The 17474-nt window shown below is 51.8% G+C and overlaps 1 protein-coding gene across 2 annotated transcripts in view; it reads left to right on the top strand.

The window, feature by feature from the left end:
* The window catches only part of TSPAN15 (tetraspanin 15), a 50056-nt gene extending 39954 nt beyond the window's left edge, over positions 1–10102 (top strand). For both annotated transcript variants that reach the window (XM_024765502.1, XM_024765501.1), the window contains 5 exons: positions 55–150; positions 2731–2847; positions 7444–7491; positions 8772–8888; positions 9281–10102. In XM_024765502.1, coding sequence (XP_024621270.1) covers positions 55–150; positions 2731–2847; positions 7444–7491; positions 8772–8888; positions 9281–9430 — 528 coding nt within the window. In that variant the 3' untranslated portion in view covers positions 9431–10102. The remainder of the gene's footprint in view (positions 1–54; positions 151–2730; positions 2848–7443; positions 7492–8771; positions 8889–9280) is intronic.
* Positions 10103–17474: the final 7372 nt, after the last annotated feature.

Here is a 17474-nt window from a genome sequence, read left to right as displayed (position 1 = left end):
TGGGACTCTGGGGATGTGTGCCCTTCTTCCTTTGTAATTTCTCTGTCTAAATAGACCATCGACTTTCTGAATGACAACATTCGAAGAGGAATCGAGAACTACTATGACGATCTGGACTTCAAAAACATCATGGACTTTGTTCAGAAGGAGGTGAGCCAGGCGCTTTGGGTCAGACATCTGCCTCCCATGCCCTTTGTCCCCTACTGGGGACCCTGCTCAAGAGGGTGGGGGTGAGGGTCACATGGCTTATCCATTCCCAAAGCAGGTGGCTGGCCACGTTGGGAGGCAAGAGTGGGCCATGGATGGCTGCCAAGGGTAGGGATGCCAGGGCCTGACCTTCTCAACCAGCTCTCTACCCGTGTGCTTCCCCCACAATATACTTGCCCTACCTGTTCCTCTCCAGGTACACGGGCCCTCCCCTCCTGGAAAAAAAAAAAAAAGAACAAGGTCAGGGGTAGCTACAAGCCACCTGGCAGTGCCTCAGGGTGCCCCTCTCCAGTGGGTAAAGATCCTGCTTCTTTGAGGTGGGAGTGACCTCCAAGCCACCCAGTTCAAAGTTCCCCCTGCCAGGACCCTTTAGTGATGGGGAGCTCACTGCCTTGCCAAGTCAAGGACAGCCCCGATGGGGAGAGAGCTCTTCCCCGATTCCATATCCCCCTGCATGGGGGAACAGAACAAGACTTCTGCTTTTCCTCGATGACACTTCTTTGAATGTGATAATTGTCCTTTGGGGATGTCATCCCTCTTCCCAAGGTCCACCCAAATCTGTGGGTGTAATAATAATAGCAGTTGCAGGGCAAGCTGCTGCCCTCAGGGGCTTCTACACATCAATCTCACTTAGTCCTCCTGCGCCTTAGCCTCCTCATCTGCCTCAAGGGGATACTTGGTCCCTTCCTCTTGGCGTCGTTGTGAGATTGCCTCGACCTGTTTCAGAGGTGGTTAGAGCAGTGCCAGGCAAATGATGAGACCTAGGTCAGTGTCAGCTGCAGTGGTCATCATCCTCATGTCCTACTAGGTGAGGACAAGCAGAGTTTGAGGGCCGAGGGCCCGCTCAGCCCTGGCAGTGCTTCTTTGGATGTGACCTTGGGGGCGTCAGCTGGCCTGATTCCCATGCTAGCCCTCAGTGGGGACAAACGTCTCACCACACCCAGGGCCACCCGTAGTGGCCACACCCTTGGCTCAGGCCTTCCATGTAGTCACAACAGGTGCAGCCTCTGGGAGGCCCTTCTTTGCCAGGGATGTGCCTGCCAGCTCTGGCCATCAAGTGGAGCAAAATGCTTTTATTGGAACCAACCTTCAGCTGGCTCGCAATTTTCATTTCTTCCAGGGTGGAATGGCGGGATGACTCATGCTCATTGGGCACCCTGCTTGGTGCTGAATGCCTCATGCATGGCTTCCCTTTGTAATTCTCAGCTCAGCTGTGCAAAGCTGACGTTGCTCTTCCTGCTTTATGGTTGAGGATCTGAGGCCCAGAGAGGATCACTGACTTGCCCAAAGTCACACAGCATGGAGTTACCGGTAGTGTGAGCATTTGAACTCTGGCCTGTCTGATGGCAAAGCAAGTGCGCTTTGCACTGTACCCCAAAGAGGCACTTCCAGATCCCTCAAACTGATAACCTAAAAGGCTCTATGGGGACTCTGAAGGGGTATCTGCTTTGTGTTTTTACTAAGACCTTGGATCATATCACTCCCCTGGTTAAACCCTGCAGTGACTTTCCGTCACCCAGAATACCATCCCAGCTCCCTGCTGGTTCTGGCTGACAGAGCTTTCAAGGTCTGGCCTCATGTCCTCCGTTCTTGCTGGCTCTGCTCCAGGCACACCTGCTGCTGAAATATAACCCCCTCGTCTCTGCGTGGGGTCTTTGCATGTCTTGACCGGCTTTTTCCTGTTGTTCCTATTTCAGATTAAATGACATCTCCTCAGGCCTTTCCCGACCTCCCCACTCCTTCCCCTGTTTGCCGTATCCCTGGTACCCAGCACTACCTCACTGTCCTTTTCACAATGCTGATTCCTCTCTGTCTCCCTCTGCAGATGTGTCCCATATGGGCAGGGCTGTGGTGCTTTGGCTGCCCCTTGTCTCTCTGGCACACAGAATAATGCCCGGCACACACCAGCATCTCAGTGGAGTAACTGCTTCCCCCAGGCGTTGGCATCTGTACAGGGGGAGATGCAGGGAGGGGCTAAGCTAAGGGGAAAATGATGCCAGCTGTGCCATCGCTTCAGTCCTGAGCCCAGGCCAGGGTGTGAGGTGTGTGCCCCTTTGCTAAGGGCAGGACAGGCAGAGCTGGGGCAGGTGAGGAGAAGGTCAGTGTGGTTCAGGGACCCCTGGGTTGTGGGGCTTCCCTAGAATCCTATTCTCCGGGACCTTAAAGGCCAGCTCCTCGGGTTGAGCGCCTGCCCTGGGGATGTGAAGATGGAGTCCGGTTGTCAAGGAAGGATGTTCCCTCCAGTGTTTAGTCACCACCCCGCTATCCCACCAAAAGGCTACCCAGCCTTGGCTTGCATGCCTCTCCGGTGACGGGGTGCTCACTACCTGTTGGGCAGCCATGCCGCTTTTGGCGAACTCTGACCCCACAACAGATGCCTCATTTGCTGCCTGTAGCTCCCCCTACCAGGGTGACCCCCATCATAAATCACATCGTCCATCCCTCGGCAGGGCCCCTCCCTGCCGTCTGCCCGGGGCCCCGGCGGTGATGGCAGCTCTCTTCCCCACTTGTTCCATCCCTCAGTTTAAGTGCTGTGGCGGAGAAGACTACCGAGATTGGAGCAAAAACCAGTACCATGACTGCAATGCCCCCGGACCCCTGGCCTGCGGGGTGCCCTACACCTGCTGCTTCAGAAACACGGTACCCACTGCTCCTGGGGCTTCCCGGCTGGTCAAACGCTTCTCTCACCTTTCAGGATGGGTGGTGGAGATGGTTGGGTGCGGCAGGCAGGAGGTGGTGGTCATTGTCGAGGCTTCCTGAGCCTCGAGGGCTACTAAAGGGGGTGAATCTGGGAGCGGGGGCGGGGAAGTCTTGTCTTATTAGTAGCGGTCGTTAACATCTACTGAGCACTTACCATGTGCTGGCCTTTTCTAGGTTCTTTAGTTGTATTAACTCATTTAGTCTTTTCAACAACCCTGTGAGGTAGGTACCGTTATTTCACACACTGTACAGATGAGAAAATTGAGGAACCAAAAGGTTAGGTGCTTTGCCCAAGGTTGATGGGGCTGGGATGAAATTCAGGCAGCCATTGTCAGAGCTGCACCCTGGACTCCTGTGCAAGCCAGGCAAGGAGTAGGAGAGGGTCCAGGCCGGGGGGCTTAGCAGGGTGGCTGGCTTGACAGCCGTAGCCAGAGGACCAGAGCAGGGCCTGCACTGTGGGCATTGCTGGTGGACTTTGGGCTTGACGTCCTGGTCACCATCAGCAACAGGGTATTTGGAAGGGGTCTGGTGATGTAACCGTCAGCCTCCGCCTCTCCCCAGTGGGATCCTCTCAGCTCTGTTGCGTCCTTGGCCCCTTGGGAGGCTGCCCTGTGCTGTCACTGCTAATAAATGAGAGGCTTGGTCAATCCTGTGTTTGACTAATGTGTCCCAAAACTGCATGGTTTCTGGGTTGGAATGAGGTGGAGAGCTTTGCAATTACTCACACCCTGAAGAGTCATGGAAAATTTCTCTTCTGATGCTCCACCATTCTGTGCCCACTTCCGGATTCTGTAAACCGCACAGCTGCTGGTAGGGGTGGGGGCCTCACCCAGTGAGTCAGGGAGCCAGTGCCAAGTGCATTAGCCCTAAAAAGGCTGGACCAGGAGGGGAGGTTTGTTTGGAAATTGTAGCTGCCATTTTAGGGTAGCTTTCTGTGCAAGGGGAGTGCTGGGGAAGAGCCCGGGTTTTTTAGGGAGGCCTACGGGGGGTGACCCTGAACTTCATCACCCAAGGCAGTGGCACCTGAAGGTCCAGGTTGAGATGTGGAAGCCCAACTTGTATTCATTCATTCATTCAACGAGTATTTACTGAGGACCTGCCAGATGTGGTTCTACATTCTGAGGATACAGAAAACACACAGAGAACTTTTGCCTGCATGGAGCTGACATTCTTTCTAGTGGGTAGAACTGACAAGAAAAATAAATAAGTAAAAGAGATAGTATGCTAGAAGATGATAAATGCTAAGGAGAAAAATAAAGCAGGGGCGTGGAGGATTGCAATTTTAGATACTGAGAAGGTAGGTTCTCAGTAAAACCCTGAAGGAAGTGAGGGAGTGAGCCATGTGTATCTGAGGATGGGAACTCCTGGCAGAGAGAACAGCAAGTGCAAAGGCCCTGAGGTGGGAGTTGCCCTGGTGAGTTTGAGAAACAGTGCAGAGACCAGTGTGGCTGGAGCAGAGTGAGTGTGGGGGAGGAGAGTGGCAGACAAAGTCAGGGAGGTCATGGGTACCCTGATGGCCGTGGTCAGCACTTAGGTTCCCTTGAGTGACAAGCAGTCAAGTGACAGGGCTTTAAGTAGCTGAGTAGCAGATCTTACTTAGGCTTTACCAGGACCACCCTGTCTGCTGTGGGAGCAGAGGTGACGTGGGGAGTCTGGTTAGGGGCTAGTGCAGTGGTCCAGGTGTCACAGCTAAGGCTGTCTGGGAAGTGGGCTCTGACATGCTGGTTAGTGAGCAGGAGGTTTAGTAGGAGGTGTGCTCAGGATTGACACCTGTAAGGGAGGTGACAGAAGCTGGGCTGGGCAGAGGGAGAGGTTGAGCAATGATGCAGGCTCAATGGGGGCCTCAGCTGCCTCTCCAGGAATGTCCTGGGATGATCCTTCAGAGTTGTCCCATATTGGGGCAAGGGGAACAGGTCTTCATACCCTCCACATGCACCAGGCATTACATGAGGAGTGTCCCACCTGGAAGGGACTTGCTGGCTTGTTCAGCAGAGAAACAGAACCAACAGGATGTGTGTGTGTAAAGAGATTTATTATAGGAAACTGACTCACAGAATTATGGAGGCAGGCAAGTCCCAAGATCTGAAGGGTGAGTCGGCAAGCGAGAGCCCCGGGAGAGCCAATGGTTTAGTTCCAGTCTGAGTCCACAGGCCTGAGAACCAGGAGAGCTGATGATGTAGTTCCTGTTTTAAGGCTGGCAGGCTCAAGGCCCAGGAAAACCCAGTGTTTCAGTTCATGTTTGAAGTCAGGCAGGAAGAACTCTCCCTTACTCGGGAGGAAGGGCTGCCCTTTTGTTCTATTCAGGCCATCGACTGATTGGATGAGGCCTGCCCACGTTAGGGAGGGCAATCTGCTTTACTCAGGCTACTGACTTAAATGTTAATTTCATTGGGGGCTTCCCTGGTGGCGCAGTGTTTAAGAATCTGCCTACCAGTGCAGGGGACATGGGTTCGAGCCCTGGTCCGCGAAGATCCCACATGCCGCAGAGCAACTAAGCCCGTGCGCCACAACTGCTGAGCCTGCTCTCTACAGCCCGTGAGCCACAACTACTGAGCCCGTGCGCCACAACTAGTGGAGCCCAAGCGCCTAAAGCCCATGCTCCACAACAAGAGAAGCCACCGCAGTGAGAAGCCCGTGCACCGCAACGAAGAGTAGCCCCCGCTCACCGCAACTAGAGAAAGCCCTCGTGCAGCAATGAATACCCAACGCAGGCAAAAATAAATAGATTAAATAAACTAATTAAAACAGAAACAAAACCAAAAAATGTTAATCTCATTAAAAAACCACCCAGAATTACTGTTTGCATAGATATCTAGGTGAGTCACCCTGGGGCCTAGAGAAGAGTTCTGGGCTCTAGGGTTAGGGAGGCCTCTGCTGCCGCATGTCTGTTCCCTGAGGGGCAGGAGCTGTGGTTCCACCTCCAGGGCTGGAAGCACAGTGAAGAGTAAGTTTATTCTTGTCACCTTCTTACATACCATATAGTTTACTTATTTATTATGTTCATTGTCTGTCTCCCTCCCTAGAATAAAAGTTCCATGAAGGCAAGGACCTTTTTTTGTTCGTCTATATTCCCAACACCTAGAACAGAGAATGGTACATAATGAGTGCTCAGTATTTGTTCAGTAATGACTGAATGAATGAACAAATGAGGTAGGAAGCACCTGTTCCCATCATGCCCTCGTGCACTTGCTCCCCAGGCCTGACCTTCTCCCTGGGGGTCATGTTCTTGGCCTGGGGGGCCACAAATGCCGACTGACATGAAGTGGATGCTCAGTGTTTTGGGGTCTGAGGGCTCCTGGGGGACAGTCTAGACTGGGAGAGGTTATTTTGCCCACACATCAGGCCCTGACATTTAGACTGATCTAGATGACGCCTGAGGTTCAACCCACTCTTTTGGAAAGAGAGTAGACAGCCCTCCTTGCCTTCCAGGGGCTGGGATCGTGTCCAGAGTCACTCCAGCCAGCATGTCTGTGTTCTGCCATGTGCCCAGCCCTGGGATAAGCCCTTTATGTGTCTATCTCACTTTATATTCAAAACAGCTCCGTGGAGTACATTCTTAGATCACCATTGCTTTATGGAACAGACCAGGGAAGCTATTCATTCATTCAACAAATCCTTATTGAGTGCCTGCATGTGCTAGTCCCTCAGCAGCCCACCTAAGGTTGGTCACAGAGCTCCTAAGTGGCAGAGCAGGACCTGGACCAGGTAACATGATGCCAGAGACCATACTGGCCACTCCGCTGTCCTGCATTACTGCTGGAACCTGTGGCACCCTGGTCCCACAGCAGCTTTCACTTAGATGTGAAGGGATGGGACCGGGACATCGAGCTTTCTCTCACCTTCTAGAAAATAGAGGAAACTATACAAGGGCTCAGGCAGTGATGGGAAGTGCCCCTGCCAGTCCTGTGTTATAGGTCTGCTGGGAAGAGATTTGATGGGTCTAGGGCTGACCACAGCTTCCCCTGCGCCTAGATTAGTCAGCCACTGGGAGTCCCTGAGAGCAGCTCTCTTCCCAGGCAGGAGGTTGGGCGGTCCTTCCACTGGTGGGTGGCTGTCTGCAGGAGCAGGGAAGTGTGGTCAGAGGCCTGGCTTTGCCCTCAGGTAATCCCCAGCTGGCCAGGGCCCTGGCTGTGGTCTGGGATTTTCTTTCATAAGAGCCAGCGTAGTGGGAGCGGCCCAGCCCTGACCTCAGACAACCCATAACCATATCAGCAAAGCTTGGGCTCTGCGGCGGCTGCAGTAAGGGAGCCTGGGGCAGTGCCCTTTCCTCTGGGTTCCTAGGCTGCCACGGGTGGAGCAGTGGGCCTCCCACCGAAGCGCCACGGACCTGGCCTTCCCACCTGTCCTCCCTGTGCATTTCTTGGAGGTGGGAGGTTAAGATGCCGACTTGAGCCAGGCTGCCGGGGTGGGAATCTCAGCTCCATCCATACTGGGCAGTGCAACTCTCTGTGCACTATAAAATGGGGGTCAGGGGGAATAAATGTCTTCTAGAGTAAACACTATGTAAGTGTTAGCTAATACACATTTCTCTTTCAGACAGAAGTTGTCAACACCATGTGCGGCTACAGAACGATTGACAAGGAGGTAATGTCTTTGAAATCTCTTTCCTCCAGAAAGGTTGCCCTTCCTGTCCCATCTCCAGGGTGATCAGAGGGGCTACCAGGGGTGAGGCTCCTGGCTGCTGAGATTTCCCAACATTCCTGGCTGTGAAAAGGAGCCAGGGACTGCCCAGGTTTTCTGCCCTACCCAGAACAGGAGGACTCGGGGAGCGAAGAATCCTCCCAGGCTGGGAAAGGCTGGCTGCCAGGGTGTGCCGAGCACCTAATGTGTGAGGCCACCGAGGCCACCGTGCCCCTGCCAGTGCCCCCAGCATGTCCCTGTGCCTGGCCGCGCTCAGCACCAGCCTGCCTCTGCCCTTGGAGCTGCCCATTTGCCCCCGACCTGGGAACTTCTTAGAAACGGGCATTCTTGGGGTGGTGCCAGGAGGTGATTCTGACACACATTTAACATGCAGAGCCACAGACCAGCAGGGGTTCTCCAGCCATCAAACCCAATGGCCAGTTTTTATATTAAACACTTGGTAATGCCCTATTTATTATTCCAAAGTGAAATTCACAGATAATATAACCTACCTACACACATAATTCCAAAACAAGTAATGTAATGATTTGAGATAAAAGGAGAAATAAGATGAAACAATTTACAACCATATACCGTATTTCAACACGTACATGTTCAGGCACTAGACAGAAAAAGTGAAGTGGTTGGGTGTTTACACTGCCAGGGGCTTCTGATACTTGGGAGGGGTGTTGTGTGGACAACTTGCATTACCATGGGCGTATTTTTGCCATTGACATGGTTTTTGAAAATGCTGAACAATTCTTGATAAAGTTGCAAATGAAATAAAGTATAATTATTCCTTACTTTATCTAATATTCTTTCTACAGAATTCAGTGCATAGTAAAAACATGCAGAAAACACTTTGGTTTTTATGTCCCTGGAGTTAGGCTTTGGGCTCAGATAATTATGGATGGGTTTTCACCCATCCAGATGCCCAGGGGACATCTAAGACGCAGGTAGTCTGGAAAGTTGTCCATGGAGTAGGATTGCCCTGAGCTCTACAGTCCCTCAGCCCCCAGCCCCGATCGCAGTGATAACCAGAAGTGCCACCACAATGTCCGCAGTGCTCTCTAGGGAATGGTACCGCCTGCTGAGACCCAGTGATCTAGAGCCACCTTCTTATCACATTGCATACGAGAAACTGAGGCCCAGAGAGGCTGAGGGACTCGCCTGGACCTGGGGTGAGTGGCAGAGTTGGGACCAGGGCTCCCAGGCGAGTGCTCAGCCAGGCTCCTCCCCGGCAGCGCCTCAGCGTGCAGAATGTCATCTACGTGCGGGGCTGCACCAACGCCGTGCTCATCTGGTTCATGGACAACTACACCATCATGGCGGGCCTCCTGCTAGGCATCCTGCTCCCCCAGGTGTGCTGGTCGCCCCCCCCCCCCACCCAGGGAGGGGAGCTAGAGGTGGGGATGGTGTGGGCAGGCTGTGGCTTCAGATGATGTGTGGCTTGGTGATTACAGAGTGCAGAGTAGGCACAAAGGGCTGGGGTGAAGAGAGCTCTTGGACCAGCCACCTGGGCTCACCCTGGGAGGGGTGGAGGGTTGGAAGGAGGGGGTGAATGGCCTAGAAAGTGAGTGACATAGCTGGGGGGGGGGAATAGGAGTCACAGAATGGAGGGTCTCTGGGATTTCCCAGCAGGTGCAGAGGAGGGCCCAGGCTGGGGCCATTGGGGTAGTGGGGGCTAGGGACTGCCAGAGAGGGCCACCCAGATGGCCAGCAGGCTCTCACCCGCCCTGCCCCTTCTCCTCAGTTCCTGGGGGTGCTGCTGACATTCCTGTACATCACCCGGGTGGAGGACATCATCACGGAGCACTCTGTCACCGATGGGCTCCTGGGACCCAGCACCAAACCCAGCGTGGAGGCAGCAGGCACGGGGTGCTGCATGTGCTACCCCAATTAGGGCCGTGGCCTGGGGCGGCAGCTCCAGAAGGACCGTGCCAGGACATCTCTGCGCAGGCCACGTCGTGGGGGCCAGATAGGACTGTGGCCCCTCTCTCCACATTCGGCACTGACCAAAGCCATGGCTGTGTTTGCTCAGGGCTCCCAGGCCACCGCCTGTCTGGGGGGCGGAGCCCCTCCCCAGCTGTGGAATTCTGTGCGTGCCCACCCTGCTGGGCGTGGGGAACAGGGCACCCCTCCTCCAGGCTCCGGCTGCTGGGGAAGGGGGAGCTTGGCACTGGGCTCCAGACCCATTTCATTTCTGGTAGTGCCTTGGCCTTGGTGTTTGTGCCCCTTTGAGGGCAGTTTTATAGTGATTTGTAATCAGGGAGGGAGGAGAGCATGTGTGCCCCGAGGTGAAGGAGCAGAGGGGTGGGGTGCAGACCCCAGGCCCCAGTCCTTCAGCCTCACCTTGAGGCCACATTGGGTCCATTTCTCAGCCTCCTGGGTACCTCGAGACCACCCCAGGGCTGCTGCTTTGTTGACTCTGTTTTGTACCTGATTTTATAACATTCATTTTGTACACAGTTAACAGGAGTTTCCGACTAATCAAAGCTAGCTGTTCCCCCCATTCCTCTTCCCCCTCCAAGCCAGTTTATTAATCAGACAATAAAGACATGATTTTTTTTTTTTTCTGGTTTTTTGTTTGTGCTGTTTGGGTCGAGAGTGAGGAAGACCTCAAGTTGGGCTTGGAAACCCCTTGTTGGTGCAAAGATTGAAGGGGAGCCACCCTGAGACCAAGATTTGGAACAGTTTGGGACACTGAGGCCCAGGAGGATCAACCGAGGCTGCCTGTTTCCAGCTTGGAATGGTCTCTCTCACCCTTTGGTTTGTGGACTGGGCCTGGAGCCTCCTGTGCCCATCCTTCCTGCCAGGAATTCACTTGCTGGAAACCTCAGGGAAAGAGGCAGAGATGACAACCTATTTTACAGACTGGGAAACTGAGGCCAAGCCACACTGGCATGAGTCTTCTCTTCCGGGAAGTGGGGTAGATGGGAACTAGGAAAGTCAGGGGTCCGGGAAGGAGCAGTGCCCACAGATCCACCCTCGACCTTTGGGCTATAGAACTGGAGTGACTCTTTTTTTTTTTTAACCAAACAAAACGTGCTTTATTTAGTAAAAACTGGTGAGTGTGGGCAGGACATGGCAGAAGTGCACAGGGGCTGGGGATGGGAGGGTCAGGGGTCAGCACAGGGGGGACATGACTCAGGTTGGAGGAGCCAGAGGTCAGAAGACTTGGAGGTGGGTGGGTCATTGGTAACTTATCACCTGCTCCTCTAGAGGCTACATGTGGCTCAAAAGCCCCTGGGGGTTCCAGAGGCCTGACCAGCAAGGGAAGGTTTGTCTCTGCAGGCCTAGGGAGGCCCTACCCCCAACATCAGCAGGAACTCTCTCGGGGACAGGATGAAAGCACCTGGAAAGCATCGGACTGTAAACAGCCCATTGTTCCAGGGCCTGGGGTGGGGCTGGACGGTGCTCACTGCCTAGCAAAGGATGGTGCTGGTCGCCCCCTGCTGGAGACGGCAGGACCTGCGTGGATCAGTCCACCCAAGCCTTCCTGCCCCAAGAGTTGACTTCTAGATTTGCTGTGAGGTTCTTAGTAGCCAGGGCAATAGAAATAAACAGCATGAGCCCCAAACCCGAAGAATTCAATTTAAGAGTGTTAAAGGAACTGCCCATCACACCCACAAGAGGTAGGATGCCTGGTTGGCCATATGTACAAGCCTGCATTGTCTGATGTGTAGGAAAGGGCAGAAGAGGGATTTTTTCTTTTTTAAAGGATAGAATAATGCAACAATAGCAAGCACATCACTGAGCACACTCTGTCTCAGAAACTTGTCTAAACATAGATATTAACTCCTTTAATCCTTACAACTGTATGTGGTAAATCCTGTTATCTCCCTTTTATTGATGGAGAGACTGAGGCATATTGTGAACTTGCCCAAAGCACACGGCTGGTAAGTGACAAAGCCATGATGTGAGCCTGGGTAGAATCTCCCTGGCATGCAGCCCCTCTGCTCTACTGATTCTGTTGCCTCGTATGGACACATGGTACTAAGCGTGCAAAACCTGGGATGGCTGTTACTGTAGCTGTCCCCGTGGGGTGGCCACTGCAGCTGCTGCTGGAGCCTCTGCCTGGTCCCCATTTTGACCAGTGCATTCAAGGCCAGGTCAAACTCTGTGTCTGGCTGGTGGCCTCGTGGCACTCTGGCTCTGGCTGTTCTCTGAGGATTCTCTCTGTGCTCAGAGGGTGTGGCAGCTGCCTTTGGGACAGCAAGATGGCAGAGGCACCGAAGGGGTTGGGACTGCACTGAATCTGCTTATCCAAAGTCACATTACCCTGGAACCTGGAAACTTCTGGTCACCTTGTCCTCCCTCTTCTCACCACCACTCACCAACACCCCCCTACCTCCCACTGCTGCTTCTGTGCACCAGGGATCACAGGTTGGTGCCCACAGGAGGCTGAGTGCTGTGGACACTTAGCTCTTCTTTTTTTTTTTTGAAACCTCAGCCACTCACCTCTCCTGAAAACACACGGAACCCATGGAGAGGCCTTTCTCAGTCCTGTGGTTGGGCTGCCCCTGCTTTGCACCCTTTGTGCTTCAAAAGCAGTTACATCATCCTGGCCCCTTGTAACACAAGGATGGAAGAATGACCCTCAAAGTGAGTCATTTTCCCTCACCGTGGCACACACAGAAAATGATGATATCAGTGCAGCCCACAATATTTGTGAAGCAGGGGGAGATTTGTAGGCTTTGATTTGGGACTTTTTTGCTTCTCATATATTTATAAGAAAAACAAAACAATAAAATGCATTAAGGAAGACTGGGTTAGTAGAAAAATTCCAAATAGTATTCTCCAAACTTTGTTTTAACAGTATATTGAGGTATATTCAACCTAAAATAAACCACACACATTTAACGTGACAAATATATCACTAGTCAAACCATCATCACGATGGAGACAATGAACAACCCCATCATGCTAAAGAAATTTCCTCTTGCCCCTTGGGGGTTCCTTCTTTATAGCCCTTCTCACCACCTGCTAACCCATCTCCAGGTGACCGTGGATCTGCTTTCTGTCTCTATACATTATATTTTCCAAAATTTTATATAAGCGGATTCATACAGCATGGACTCTTCTCTTTGTCTGCCGTTTTTTGCTTAACGCGATTATTTTGAGTTTCATTCATTTCCTAGCACGGATCAGTAGTCCATTCCCTTGTATTGCTGAGTAGTATTCCTTTGTATGGCTTTGCCATAGTTTATCCAATCACCTATTGATGGACATTTGTGTTGTTTCCAGGTTTTTGGTTGTTTTTAATACAAATAAAGTTGCTATGACCATCCATGTACCTGTCTTTGTACAGAAATATACTTTCATTTCCCTTGGGTAAATATCTAGGAGTGGAATAGCTGGATCATATGGTAAGTGTATGTTTAGGTTTATGTTATAAGAAACTGCCAAAGTATTTTCCACAGTGGTTGCATGATTTTATATCCTGACCAGTAGTGTAGAGTCCCTGTTCCTCTACATCCTTGCCAGTATTTGGTATGGCCAGTCTCTTAAATTTTGGTCATTCTAATGGGTGTGCGGTGATAAATCGTTGTGATCTTACTTTGCATTTCCTTTTTTATCTATGTGTGTGTATATATATCTATATATATATATATATTTATTGAAGTATAGTTGATTTACAATGTTGTGTTTCAGGTATACAGCACAGTTACATATCTATAACTGATAATATGTTGGTAATATAATATAAATCTATTCTTTTCAGATTATTTTCCCTTATAAGTTATTACAAAATATTGGATAGAGTTTCCTGTGCAGTACAGTAGCTCCTTGTTGGTTATTTTATATATAGTAGTGTGTGTGTATGTTAATCTTAACCTCCTAATTTATCCCTCCTCCACCCCTGTCTTTGAGAAGATGACCCCTTCTTTGGGTGACCTCTCTCCACTGTCCCACAGAATCAATCAAGTAACAGCTGCCCCCTTCATGCTTGTTGTGCACCAGCTCCATGCTCATCTATTTTCACCGATAATGATGGTCCATAATAACCATGTTATAGAAAAGGGAACTGGGATCAGAAGGGTTGAGGAACGTGCCTAGGGTCCCCCATCTGGTTAAGTGATACTGCCAGGGTTTGAGAACATGTCTGACTCCAAGGCCCTTGGTCCCCCACGTGCTAGCCTGGCATTGGAGGTCCTACCTACCATTCTGGCCTCATCCATGTCCCTTGTTCCTGTCAGCAGGGCTTACCCAGTTCATTCTTAGCTCGCACGGTTCTACCTATCATCTCGTGAGAAAGATCCAGCTCTCAACTCTTCCACATTCCCTTTCCCCATCTCCTTTGAGTTTCAATTCTGTGTGTGGAAAGACTTATTTTTATGATTGCCTATTTTGCAGATGGAGAAAACTGAGGCCAGACTAGTAAATTGTATACCAAGTGGCTCCACCAGCAACCCCAGAACCTGGTTCCTTCCAAGCCCCTGCCCTGCCTACCATCCGCCTGGGGCCTGGGACGTGCACAGTAATATGGGGCTGCTGGTTCCCGGCGATGGCCTCCCACAGTCTGAGCCCTTGGAGGGAGCCTGATTTGCAATCCTGAGAGCCCAGGAAGGCAAAAAGCACGTCTCCTGGCATGGCTGCATATTGCCACTAGGTGGCGCTGCCGGCCCGCGGCTTGACGCCCAGAACGCAAACTCCACCCCCCACCCCCGCCCCACGCCGACCAGAGCCCGGGCCGGCGCTGTGGCTGCCGCCGGAGTGTGCCCTTCAGACCGTACCCCGAGGAGCGGGCCAAAAGGTGAGGCTAAAATACTATAGGTATCTGCATCTAGTAGGCACTCAATAAGTGATTGTTAACTGGGAAACGGAGGCTGGATACTAACAGTAGGTTACTATTATTGACTGTCCCTAGGTGGCTGTGTGGTGTGAGGGCGTGTGTGTGGAGGGCGGAGGTACACCATGCTTAGCACATTCTAGTCTTCATCCTCGTTAGTCGCCACAGGTGCTTTATTCCCGTTTTGCGGGTGAGGAAACTGGGGCTTAGGTCGGTTCGTGGAATAGAGGGAAGAACCAGGATTTGAAGCGCTCTGCCCACATCCTGTCGGGATCACCTGTTGGTCCAGTGCCGCCTCCTCGTCCGCCTCGAGCGGGAGCCCGGGGTGAAAGCCCGCTACCCTGCTCAGCCAGCACAGCCTCAGCCCCCAGCATCATGCGACCACCAGAGGGAGGCCTCGGCCTTCGGACAGCCGCAGAGGGGCCTCGAATGAGGCTGGGAGGGTGGCGGAGCAGTGGGGCAGCTGGGCCCCGGAGGGCAGCTTCTGGCTCTGGAAGGAGGATAAGCACCTCTGCCTGGCGGGTCGCCGTGGGCTGACAGGAAGCCATGCAGGTCCAATTGTTGCTCTGTGAGGGCTCCGCAGCCAGCCCTGCCCCAAGCCCTTGCCCCGGCCCTGAGCAGGCCTGAGCAGGCCGTGTGGACGAGCAACCATCGTAACATAGCGGCCACCGCACGTATTATCTATAATATTTTCCTGATTTGTTTTGCCGTTATCCGTCTCGCCCACTGAGCCACTGACAGGCGGGATTTTGCCTGCTCCGTGCACTGCTGTCTCCCCGGCACTCAGCACTGGTAGTGGAGCGTGGTGGGTGCTCAGTGAGCAGACGCTGGCGGAGGGAACGGAAGTGGCCCGGAGCACGGGGCACCTGCGCTGGGCGGGGCTCCGGGACTCAGTGGGCCCCTTGTAACCCACATGTGAACCCCAGAGGGCCAGGCTTGGCGTGTTGCCCTGCTCTGCAGGCTGTCAGCCTGGTCAAATCTTTGTACACCAGAGGGCCTCTCTCGCCTCCTCTCCAGAGGAGCATCTAAGGGTTTCCAGGTGTGGTGGCTCAGGGGGTGGCCATTCAATGCACCTGTTGCCCTGTCATGGCTGTACCGCCCCCTCCTTCTCCCTGCTTCTTTCCTCCATCTGCCAAAGTGAACATGCCATGGCTGGCCCTCCCCCTTCCAGTATCCAGTGAAAACCCCAGTGAAATCGCTGCAAATAGAAAAATGTCTGCATCAACTTAAGAAACTAAGCCTGTACTTGAGGCAGCTCTTGTAGCAGCTTATAGCAAGGACTCAGGCTAAGATGCCATTAGTGAGGGCCCGGATGGGGTTTTTATGACTAGCCTTTGCTGTCCTCCCTCCAAGGTGATGCTGGAGAGCCTCTGGCAGTGGAGGCCCCTTTAGAATCATTTGGACCCTGCTGGCAGCAAAGATGGGTCTCAGAAACTGACTCGCTTGCGAAGAGCCACCCGAAGCCTCCTGCGCCATGTTGCCTGGAGAACTAGAACAGGGTCTCACACCCAGAAGGGCAACCAGCACGTGGAGAACATTGGCCAGGACCTGGCTGGGTACCACATAGTGCAGCATCTTCCACCTTAGATCTGTGAGGAAGATTCCATCTGGGTCTGGGGGCCCCAAGTGGGAGCTGGGACAATCCATGCATCCAACAAAGGCCCATAGAAAGAACTCTTCATTAGAGGAAGAGTCACCAGGGAAAAAAATGGGCCTATGAAAAAAGATGCAGCCAAGGGGAAAGGAGGACGAGAGGGCAGGGGCTGTATCTTATAATCACTGTAGCTCTAGCACCTCACAAGACACACGCACATGCTCAATAAATATGTCAAATGAATATGTGCCTCAGAGTATAACTTTCCTCAGCAATAGATTTTACCAGCAAAGTTAGAATGTTTGTACTTTAGGCTCTATATAAGGTACAAGAGAATACAGCTTCTATTAAATGAGGGCAATTCAAGGGAGGAGACAATGGTAAACAAAAAATACAGGAGCTGAGTTACAATTTGCATTGGTTGCAATAAATAGTAGACCTGAAAGTGCAAAAATCAAATGAGAGGTACAAAGGACCAGATGGAGAGGCATTCGCAGGATGCAAAGGAAAAGGGTAAGGACAAAGAATTATGAGAACAAACAGGGACAAGGGCCACAGAAACCTCATCCGAGGGACAGGCATTCTCTGCCTCCCACCAGACAGACAGACACACACACACACACACACACACACACACACACACACAGACACACATACAAGGAAAGAGAGGCAGTAAAGTTATAAAGGAAGTAAATTCTTGATTAAAAAAGAAAAAGACACAGTTCCCTTTTCTATAACATGGTTATTATGGATCCAGTTATCCATGCATCCAGTGCTTATAGAGAAAGTGATAATATTTATGAGTTCTCTAGGTAAAGGGAGGGGGCACCCAGGCCCTGGGCTTCGGGGACCAGAATCTCCGCTGCCCGTGGCCCACCCACATGGGTGAGCCCTAGACATGCACATAGGTGCACTAGGAATGGTGACCAGGATGTCCATCGCAGTGCTGTTTGTAATAGTGAAAAATGGGAAACCGCCTGAGTGTTTGCCAAAAGGGAGCGAATCCCTACCAGGTGGTATGTTCTTCCAGTGGAATATTATATAGCACTTCAAGTGAAGGAATCAAAGCTCTACGTATCAGAGCTTAAGAATGCAATGTTGAATGGAAAAGCTAGCTGCATAATGATACATAGAATACCATGTCATTGTATTTCTTTTTATTTACTTTTTTATACAGTAGGTTCTTATTAGTCATCAATTTTATACACTTCAGTGTATACATGCCAATCCCAATCGCCCAGTTCATCACACCACCATCCCCACCCCCCCGTGGCTTTCCCCGCCTTGGTGTCCATACGTTTGTCCTCTACATCTGTGTCTCAACTTATGCCCTGCAAACTGGTTCATCTGTACCATTTTTCTAGGTTCCACACACGTGTGTTAATATACAATATTTGTTTTTCTCTTTCTGACTTACTTCACTCTATATGACAGTCTCTAGATCCATCCATGTCTCAACAAATGACTCAATTTTGTTCCTTTTTATGGCTGAGTAATATTCCGTTGTATATATGTACCACCTCTTCTTTATACATTCGTCTGTTGATGGGCATTTACATT

This window comes from Neophocaena asiaeorientalis, unplaced genomic scaffold, assembly GCF_003031525.2.
Source record: "Neophocaena asiaeorientalis asiaeorientalis breed wild unplaced genomic scaffold, Neophocaena_asiaeorientalis_V1.1 scaffold31, whole genome shotgun sequence".
Lineage (NCBI taxonomy): Eukaryota > Metazoa > Chordata > Mammalia > Artiodactyla > Phocoenidae > Neophocaena > Neophocaena asiaeorientalis.
Note: the sequence above shows the minus strand (reverse complement) of the source record. Positions and strands in the feature narration are given on the sequence as shown.